Source organism: Rhyacophila brunnea, unplaced genomic scaffold, assembly GCF_057557595.1.
Source record: "Rhyacophila brunnea isolate RB1 unplaced genomic scaffold, BYU_Rbru_1.0 scaffold_9, whole genome shotgun sequence".
Taxonomy (NCBI): Eukaryota; Metazoa; Arthropoda; class Insecta; order Trichoptera; family Rhyacophilidae; genus Rhyacophila; species Rhyacophila brunnea.
The window spans coordinates 38344656-38356030 of NW_028233361.1; the positions used below are offsets into that span (position 1 = coordinate 38344656).

At 39.4% G+C, this 11375-nt stretch overlaps 1 protein-coding gene across 1 annotated transcript; it reads left to right on the forward strand.

Annotated features, from left to right (window-relative positions):
- The first annotated feature begins 3878 nt into the window (after positions 1 to 3878).
- On the forward strand, positions 3879 to 10978 carry LOC147063606 (uncharacterized). The gene is made up of 4 exons (XM_085959763.1): positions 3879 to 4001; positions 4102 to 4225; positions 7621 to 7746; positions 7855 to 10978. The coding sequence occupies exon 4, from the start codon at positions 9746 to 9748 to the stop codon at positions 10361 to 10363; it is 618 nt and encodes a 205-aa protein (XP_085815889.1). The 5' UTR covers positions 3879 to 4001; positions 4102 to 4225; positions 7621 to 7746; positions 7855 to 9745; the 3' UTR covers positions 10364 to 10978.
- The last annotated feature ends 397 nt before the right edge of the window (positions 10979 to 11375 follow it).

Below are 11375 nucleotides of genomic sequence, written 5' to 3' on the forward strand. Positions count from 1 at the left end.
AGAACTCTGGCAAGGACCTCGTTGCTGGGATTTCTGTCGACATCGCGGGCACGTTTGACACCGCGTGGTGGCCCTTGGTTCTGGCAAAGCTTCGGCTGAGACAGATTCCCGGGGACAAAGAAAGTGTACCAAAAAAGATTGCCTCATTTCTTGTACATTCAAATGCAGTAAATTTATAAGTTTAGAAGAACAGAAAATACATGAATGAAAAATATCATTTCATTTTAAAAACAACTGAAAGAAGTGTTAAATGTCGCACTGTTAAAAACCAGGAAAACCAAGTATCACAGAGGAAGTTTACATTTAAATATAATTTAATGATGAAAGATCAACTATTTCAGGTATGCAAAACATTTTTTTTGTCGACCTTAGCATCTCTCAAAAAACAATTTATAATGTTCATTCGAATGTAAAAATTGACTCCAGTATTCCAAAGTCTGATGGTAGAGAAAACATGTAAAAACATTTGTGTCTACTGTATTAAAAGATCAAGTAAGAGAACATATTAACTTGTTACACCCCCGAATAGTCCCCATTTGGGGATGTCTCTGTGGATCTGATCTAGAGAAGCCCGAACCATTATTAAGCCGACAAATAGCAAGGGTTGATTGCAAAAATAAATAATGTTAAATATCTAACCGACAACATTGTCTGAATGCCGTTAATAAAAAACGAGAATATTAATGCCGCATTTGTACCGCTTCGTGCGGCCGTTTGTTTTGGCGCGACAGGAGCATTTTTGACAGCAACGCAGTAAGCTGTGTTAACCTCGCTATCCGCCAAAATTAAATTGAAAAGAAATTATAACAATGTAATAACCAAATAGTAATTAACGTAATAAACCTCGCCATTTCTGACCACAATTCTGGTGTTTTATTTTGTTCACTCCTAAGTCCTAATGACAGACGAAACACCATCATACTGAGCGAGGAGACGAATGCTTCTCCTCGCTCACGACTTGGGACGGAGATGTCAAACTCCTTCCCGATAGTTGAATCTCACTATTGCAGAGCTTCTACTAAAAGACAATACATAGATTCATCGCTGTCATTATCAAAGATGTATGACCTATATCTTAGCAAATGCAAAGAGACTGACTCCATGTCGGTTAAGATGTCGATGTATAAATTAATTTTAAGCAGAGTTCAATCTTGATTTCCACATCCCAAAATCAGATAGATGCGACACCTGCAAGAACTATAAAGTAGCTAAAACTAATGGAATACTTACGACTGAGCATGAAGAGTTATAAAAAATACATTCAGTATTGAAGACAGGAATGCGCGAAGAACGTGAAGACAGACAAAACAGTGATACACCCGTACTTTGTTATAATTTAGAAAATGTGGTAACATGTCCCAGGGCAGATATAAGTAGCTTCTTTTATTACTCCAAATTAAATGTTTATAATATCGATACCCTAGTTCAGGGGTCGGCAAACTCTTGAACCAAAAGAGCCAAATATGAGTGGCACAACGGTTAAAAAAATTTCGAGAGCCATACGTATATTTTTATAAATATGATTTATTTAAATGAACTAATTACATTAATCAATCAATAATCGTTTACTTATTAAGTGAAGAAGATTTTCCGAATAAAACTAACGTAAATACTTAATAATTAACTATTTCTTTTATTCAATGAATAATTCACAAGATTTAAGAATGTACCATTCTAATTATTGAACATACATAATTTTGAAAAACACTTCCTGAGAAAATATATTATAACCAATAGAAAAAATCTTTTTCGAAAAAAGTAAGCCCCCGGCAGGGAATCAAACCCTGCATCTCCCGGGTTTACGCCCCATCCGCGCATTACCTCTATGCTATGCAGTGACATACTAATTGCGACAAATTTTAACTATTGGCCAATTTTAATACCCGCTCATCAGCGCTCTTCCAAATCAAGCTACTTTGGCAATCGATATTTGTTTGTTAAATCAAAGTAAATACCTATTACTTGCTAATAATTTATAATATTGTGTTTGCCTGCACAAACTTGTTTGAATGCTGCTTGTCTATGGAAACATTTCACGCGTGGCAACTCACTTGACGTTTTACCGCCATTTACTGCGTTCGTCGTCTGCTATTTCGTTCTTAAAATAACACAAAATACCGAAAATGAGTGGGAGAGCAAACCTTATCATGGAATTGGCATTAAATAAAACCCGTAGGATGAATAATTCCGATGGATCTGGTGAGTTAAATTGTTATTACTAGTGGTGTGAAACCTAAAAATATTAACCTCAAAATGTAAATTTGACATTGCTTTCGTTGTATGACTTCTGTAATTTTGTAATTATTAAACATTATACTACCCAGTAAACTTTGTCAATAATACTATTAAGGGGGGACATGCTCGTCGAAGGTCAAAATTGAGTTTTTATTGTATTTTCAAACCATGATCCTGGACACTCCTTAAACGTTGTAGATAATCTATTTACATAATTTTGAAGCCTTATTATCCTTTATAGTTATTTTACACATTTGATGACTGCATGAAGTATTTTTGTTACATAAAATAGTATTCTTTTAAACCTCTCGCTCTAATGTTTTAGAATATAGTCATATTTCGGTACAGAACTGTGCAGTGGTGTTAAGATTTTTTACATTTATTAATTTTTAAACGCATTTATAAAACCATTAGTATAATTTATTACGAGATAATTTTTATAAAATATTCACGATAAAAAATTATTTTGATAATCTCTGTGATCCCAAATTTGACAAGAATTAGGCATTTTATTATTCAAAAAATCGGCAAGATTAACACATTTGAAGATGATTCTAAAGATACTTATTATAAGCTATGTCTTTGACCATTCAAGTGTGATAAAAATCTTATGAATAATGATTGCTTTATAATAATTATTGACCCAAGAATAAGGTAGTGTTTTTTTGAAATACGCCATTTCTTTTGTCATTCCCTAGTGGTTAAGCTACAACATACGGCCGTAGCCATAAAATGACAAACTATAATTAAAGTAGGGAGTAAAATTATGTTAACGCGCGTGTTTGAACATGTACCTAACCGAATTTTTTTTTATTTTTTTTTAAACGGTACATGTTCAAACACGCGCGTCAATATCATTTTACTCCCTACTTCAATTATAGTTTGTCAATTTATGGCTACGGCCGTATGTTGTAGCTTAACCACTGGGGAATGACAAAAGAAATGGCGTATTTCAAAAAAACACTACCTTATTCTTAGGTCAATAATTATTATAAAGCAATCATTATTCATAAGATTTTTATCACACTTGAATGGTCAAAGACATAGCTTATAATAAATATCTTTAGAATCACCTTGAAATGTGTTAATCTTGCCGATTTTTTGAATAATAAAATGCCTAATTCTTGTCAAATTTGGGATCACAGAGATTATCAATATAATTTTTTATCGTGAATATTTTACAAAAATTATCTCGTAATAAATTATGCTAATGGTTTTATAAATGCGTTTAAAAATTAATAAATGTAAAAAATCTTAACACCACTGCACAGTTATGTACCGAAATATGACTATATTCTAAAACATTAGAGCGAGAGGTTTAAAAGAATACTATTTTATGTAACAAAAATACTTTATGCAGTCATCAAATGTTTAAAATAACTATAAAGGATAATAAGGCTTCAAAATTATATAAATAGATTATCTACAACGTTTAAGGAGTGCCCAGGATCATGGTTTGAAAATACAATAAAAAGTCAATTTTGACCTTCGACGAGCATGTCCCCCCTTAAAGTGATTGATGTCTTGATTATTATTATAAGAACAATTTTACCTACTTAAATAGCCCCCCTATTATCTTTATCGCGTGTTATAGTATGACGTGGTATCTGTTTGTACTTCAACATCTATATTGACTGTTCCAGAAAATGTGTTATTGATGCCTGAGAAGTTGGATGCTGTCGTGAGTAATGATGTTACAAGCTGCCTTGATGTTTCCAACACAGATGAAGAAATAAGCTCCAGCTGTCATGTACCTCTTTCTCTTTGTAAGTAGCATCTCATTGTAAACTATCTGTATTGTAGTGTAATACAGTTTTGGTTTATATATTCGGTATTAAAGGATACTATGGTTGATTCATGTTTCAGATTCACCCGAAATTGCCTGTGACGAACAGATTTTACCCGAAGCACTGATCGATAACGGTACGGTGTTTGATTACGGATGATTATATTATTGCAGCGGAAACTACGTCAAGTTATTCACGTCCTGGTAAGTTATTTATCGAAATCCCTGTTATTAATTTAATTCTTAGATGTTCTTTGTATGACATTGTTACCAACTAAAGATGGCCGACTTTCACTTTCGATACATACTACGCCAAAACCATTGCCTTAGGTGTTATTTTCAGCCGCCAAAAAAAATTGTACCTCTTACCTACCTCGCAAGATATCAACATGAATGCTTCACCACCGAAACGATAATTCTGTCCGCTGTACCTACCTCCGACAACCTTTTCTTCGCAGCCTCTAACGGACCCGGCCATTTCGCAGAAATGCATATCGGTACACACCCAAGTGACCCCACATTGGTTACCCTCGACCGGCGGGTCAAGGAAGGCCAGCGAGTCGGTTAGCCGATAAACGCCAAAGTCCGAGCGACCACCCTATCACTGGCAGAGATCAACTTGGAGACATGATAAACCTTAAAGCAAATGACTCCCGACTATTCTGAGGATACAAGAAGATGCCCCGTGCAATGTTACGTACGGATCGTCTCTGACAACGCAGTTCCAGCTAATGAAATCACCACAAATTTCGTTACAAACCGCGGCACATTAAATCCAAGATACAGTGACTTCTAACCAAGATATCAGATATATATCTTCATATTCATATTCTTCAATGTCACCCGCTTCTGATGGATGTTATTTCCTTACTCGAAGACAAACACAGCCATCTTTACAACAAAATACCTACTCGCGACGGTAGAAGCATTTTTTACCACTAGCAGCTGTTCACATTCCGCCATTTTCGCCAGAAACATCGTATGGGCACAAACGATATCTTCATCTCTTAGTAAGAAATCAGCGCATTGAACAATAATAGTCTCCATTCTATCTGGTGAAAACTCGCGACGTCAGGAGCGATGACATCATGAGGGAGGCATGCAAAACCGCTGACCCCTATGTAAAACATCTCATGAAGGATGGAAGCCATCAGAAGACAGTAACGCCTTAGACCATCGTGAAGCCAGGAGCTTGGACTTCCAACAGAAGCTGCAAGGTATTACATGCAAAGCAAGAAGACGACGTGGGCTGCTTCACGTACCTACCTACATGTAGGAAATCATCACTTGCGGTCTGGCACCCGTCGCGAGCAGTCGCCTTTCACTGCGCTCCGATACCAACCCAGATCTACAACCAGCCGAGACCTACCAGCAGAAATCAGCCGACCAAGAAAAATTACCTACTTTCACCGCCGCAAGTGACCAGAGACCCACAAGCAAACTTCACCCGCCGACCAAGCAATTACCTACTCACTACCAACAGCGATACCGACCACACTCCTGGAGGTCCAACAACGCCATTATCAAATCTCACACATGGACCAGCAGGAGCCGACAACAACATCATCACTATAGATCACCATCTCGATACTCCAGAACAACATCACACTCGCCGATCAAGGAAGCAGACCCTGCCACCTACTCAACACAGGAAAGAGACCGGATATCCGTCATCATCAGGGGCTTCCCGATTGGCGTAAACACTGAGGACATCACCAACGATCTCCTTCGCAGAGGCTTCCCGATAGTCAGCGTCAGGAGGATGATCCGGGGCAGGAGCCAGCATCCGATGCTTCTTGTCCTGGTCAAACTCTTCGACAATGACAGAGGGAGGCTGATACACACTCTGCAGTACGCTCTACACCGCAGAATCTCAATCGAAACACCGAGGAGGATCAGAGACTCACACCTCAGCCCAATTCGAAACAACAACCACACGATGTCAACAACGCAAACCCAGACCGATCACATCACAGAGGATCCAATACATCACACGGAGGCTTACACGGAAACGGACTTCTCCTTCTCCTACGCCGCTCTCCCGCACACACCGACAAGACCCCTCAGTGCACTCGAGCCTCAGGAAGTGGACGCAGTCGACATCCCGACATATGAAGAGATACCCGAGACCCCGGAAATCGAAATTGCGGTCACCCCGGTAACCACAACAGCAGATATACTGGCAACCAGAGATACCCCGGATATACCGGATGCGAATCAATGAAACCTTTACCAGAGACATTGTACCTGAGATGAAGGGTATCAGCTACGTATGTGTGGGAACCCCCCATCAACAAGGATTATCCAAAGTCAAGTCATGTAGGAAATTTTAGGTACTTATTTAAACACATCGCGAATTAAAAATACCTACGCCGTAAAAACCTAGCAAAGGTTAATGCCTCCAGCAATTGTTTTATCATAATTCGAACATTTTTATATACTAAAATCATGCCTTAAAGATATAACTTTTAAATCGATTTTTGTATATCAAATTATTGGTCAAATCAATTGAAAATCGTACAGCGCCTACTTAACTTAATCCTTGACACTGTAAAATCAATTTTATAATATGAAAGTCATTTCGTTCATCCATAACTGTTATTTCCTATTAGGAATCAAATTTAACCTTCTAAATTTTAATCCTTATGATTATAAAAATTACAGCAGATAGCCAGACATGTCGTCTATATAACGTCATTTTTATTTTGTCTGAATTCGAAAATTCGTTGAACAAATTAATTAAATTACCATTCCGCGTAGCATGTTCCATAGGAAGCTATATAAATACATACCTAATTACCGTGTCCGCGCATTGCAGAGATTACAAAATAATGACTAGTACCCGGTATTACCGCTCCAAAAAACGCCATGCTCGAGCCGTGGGTATAAAAAATCGAGCTCAGCACTATGGAAAGGCAGTCTACCCCAGCCCACTCTAGAGTCCAGTTAACTCTACTCTAGAGTGCGGCCAGTCTACAGCAGTCTGCAGTCTACTCCAGCATACTCTAGAGTGCAGTCACTCTATTCTAGAGTGCAGTCAGTCTATTCCAGAGATCAGCCTACGCTAGTAGGTCACACCCAGCAGCCAGTCTTGTTACGGTTATCACCTTACGAAGGTTTCCAGCTTGACAAGTAGTCCTCGCCTAGCAAGTCTGGTCGACTCCCCTTGAGGGTAACCAGCGCAGCCAGCCAGCCACCATTGCCGTCGACCATTTTTTTTCTGCCAGTTAGAATCAGTGCATCTCTTTATAGCCCGGTCAGTTACCGTTAATATAAATAACTTCAGTGTCAGGGAGAAGTATTTTCATAAAGTTGGTGTGGCTATCAATTTTTTTATTGACTTTTTCACCTCGACTATTTTCATGTTGTGCTTATTGACTTATACATAGTGATGACAATTCTCATGTTGTGCCTGTGACTTATGTGTTTTATGTACTGTATTGCTGTCAAATAATTATTGTGCAACCCTGTTCGAGCGTATTTTCGTCCACCACCCACTCTCTTCCACTGTCAAATGTTGTTGGCTAGCGATATTGAATATTGCGCAATATAGCCGGTATCAACATGTTTAATCACCAAATTGTTTATTAATTTTACAGAATCACCATTAACGGAAGACCAAATTGAAGTGACAGACGAAATATTGATGATTCCCGGTATAGAAATGAACATAGATACCAGCTTCAATTTATCAAATACGGAGGTTTACCATGATAATTTTATTGGTGAGTTATGCTATTCATGTATTGCCTATTACTTGATATCTATAATATAGATATCAAAACAATATTATTGTTTTATTTAATAAACTAATAATTTTAATATTCTTCTAGTGCTACAGTCGACTTCTGAAGAGCAGTCAATATGCAGCGATGTAATAATAGAGGAAGTTAAGAAGAAAAGATCACAGAAGATCAAAGAACTTGTATTTTTGAAGTTTTTGGAACATCAGTGATGTCACTGGACGCCGTGAATTTGTTTTACGACAAATGTCAAAAACAACACCCCAATACCGATATCCGATGCACGGTTCGAGTTGTGCAGAAAATAACTCATATAGTTTCCAAGTGGGACAAGAATCTATACAAGTGTACAGGAATCTATACAAGTGTACAGGAATCTATACAAGTGTGCAGGAAATTTTTCATTTCTCTGGATATGAGTGAAAAAATTATTTTCACTACTGTGAAAAAACAAACACCAGAAGGTTTTCTAAAACCCGAAAAAAAAGGAAAGCATTCATTGAAAAATTAAATACTGCAATCAATGAAAGACGGCATCATAAAGCACATAAATTCATTTGCGCGGGTTGAGTCGCACTATTGTAGAAAGCGAACAAAAAAAGAGTATATTGATGGATCTTTAAATATTTCCATGATGCACAGACTTTATATAGACATCTGCACTTTGGAAAACAAGCAAGCAGCAAAATTTAATATTTATCATAAATTATTCACGACCGAGTTTAACATTTCTTTCTTTAAACCAAAGAAAGATACCTGCACACTGTGCACATCATTCAAAATCCTTTCACAAGATAAGCAGGCTACCAAAGCTGAAATATTGAAACAGCATGATGCTGAAAGAAGTATGTGTCGGCTGGAGAAAGAGCGGGATACAGCCTTGGCTGCAACATCTGTAGACACAGAAGTGAGCTGTTTTGATTTGCAGGCAGTTCTTTCAACGCCCACAGCTAATGTATCGGAGCTGTATTATAAACGCAAGCCGTCGCTGTATAATTTCACCGTTTTTAATTTGATTAAAAGAACTGGCTACTGCTTCACATGGCATGTAGGGATAGCGAATAGAGGAGCTATCGACATTGGGAGCTGTATTTATCTATATTTAAAAAATATTGTCATAGTAAAAAGACAGTGATGTTATACAGCGACAATTGCGTAGCGCAAAACAAAAATAAATGTTTAATGTCTCTATACTTGCATTGTTTAGACATGAAATATTCAAGAAATAATTCATAAATATTTTATAGTTGGGCATGGGCAAAATGAAAACGATAGTGTTCATGCATGTATTGAATGTAAAAAAAAAACACGCATCCTCAAAACGAAGGATGTCATTGCCGTTCCTTCTCAGTGGACTATTATGCAATCTGCAAAAAAAATGGGCCAGCGTACACTGTCAAGGAAATGGTAAATGACGAATTCGTGGATATAAAAAAATTATCCGTGGATACTGGCAAAAACTTTTCTATAAATATAGAAAACGAAAAAGTAATTTGGAATGATGTAAAAATGGTGAAATTACAAAAGACCACGCCATACATGATCCATTACAAAAATAGTTATGGCGATGAGAACTTTCAGAACATTGATGTTCGTCGACTGATGAGAGGAACCCCCCATGTACCAGTCCTTAACAAGGCGTATACTTCGTGCCCAAAAATATCAGCCGCAAAAAAGGACTTAATTGTATTATGCGATAGCAATGTCATTCCTAGGGTCCATTGGGATTTTTATAAAAATCTACAGGCAGATACCCGTCGCGAGAAGTCGCCTTTCCGTGCGCTCCGATACCAGCTGAGATCTTCATTCAAATCGAGACCTACCTCGCAGAACCAGCCGACCTAGCAATTTACCTACTTTGCTACATCCTGCCGACCAAGCAAAAATACCTATTTTTTGCTACAACCTGCCGACCAAGCAAATCACCTATTTGCCTACCGCCGCAAGTGACCTGTCCAGACGATTACCTACCTACTGCACAATGGAGCAGATCAACATAGAAATCACCAGACTCGCCGCATTCAGGCCAACCAAACTACGGGACCTCATGACGCTGCACTTCCTGCTCCTGGCGGCATATCAGGAGCAGGCCGAGTCAGCTTTTCCCACGGACCCACCCGCCCGACCTCATACCTGGAGGACGAACAACCCAAGACCGACCACGCCACGACGATCAACAACAACACACACATGGACCAACAGGAACACCAAGCACCAACACAAATCACCATTCCGCGCGCCAATCAAGGAGGCAGACCCCGTCACATTCACAGGACATGAAAACGACCAACTAGCCGTCGTTATCAGGGGCTTCTCGATCGGCACTAACACTGAGGATATCACGAATGACCTACTCCGAAGCGGCTTCCCGATCATCAGCGTCAGGAGAATGACCCGGGGCAGAAGCCGTCACCCGATGCCTCTTGTCCTGGTCAGACTCCTCGACAATGACAGAGGGAGACTGATTCACACTCTTCAATACGCACTTCACCGTAAAATCAAGATTGAAACACTGAGGAGGACCAGTAACACACACCACAGCCCAAATCGTAGCAACCCGATGACGACAACAGACACAAACCGAAACAGATTCAGATGACTCAAAACTTCACTAGGAGACCGCTACGGAAATGAATATCAACATCTCCTATGCCGAACACAAGACACCGGAAACACAAATGATCCCGGAAATCATAATACCAGAGACCCCGGATCCCAAAACAGCTGAAACCTCTGTCCCAGAAAAAGCAGTGACCCCGGAAACGGAAAGACCAAAGACCCCGCAAACAGAAATAGAGGAGACCCCGGAATCCTTAAGAATTGATCCGGATTTCGACTACGACAAAGACTGGGAAGAATTCTACGAAGCAACAATAGCCGAACGTGCCCAAGGATACAGGGAATCTGAATACCTAAACGAACTCGAACGACAGATCCGAACAAACACCGAAGCCCTGATACAACTCAAAACAGATGTCTCCGCTACCGAACTAACGAACATCATCGCATATACTGATGAAATCATAGCCTAAATAGACGAATTAGACCATCAAACCCACGAAGATCAGAGAAAATATTTCTTTATAAGAGAATGCAAGAAAGCAGCAACCAACCGCTACAACTCATACATGATCACCAACCCTCCAGAACAGCACGATGAACCACAGGAATCCAACAACAACCCAGACCATGTATTACCAATACCCGACCAACCGAAAAAGAAAAAACAAAAGAAAAAGACGACCAAACCGCCAAAATCTGACAGAGATGAAGAATACCGCCGAGGGACAAACCAACGCGCCTACTTCTTGAAGAATTAAGCCCCTCTGGACCACACGCCAGAACCAAGACTCAAGCCACTGCCAACTGCCAAGAAGCAGAGCTCTGAACTGCGATACTCAGAGCTCTTCCAGGCTTTGGCGGATGACCGGAAGCGAAGAGGATTGACCAGAAGAGGAAGCGAGCGAAGAAATCGACGGACACCTGCGTGAAGTTTGCTTTACTTTTAATTACTCCAGACAAATTCATTGAGATCACCAACCCGGCCTCGCTCGGTCGCGAAGCCACCGAGGCCGGGCCTCACCACCAACAATCATGCTTCACTAGAGATA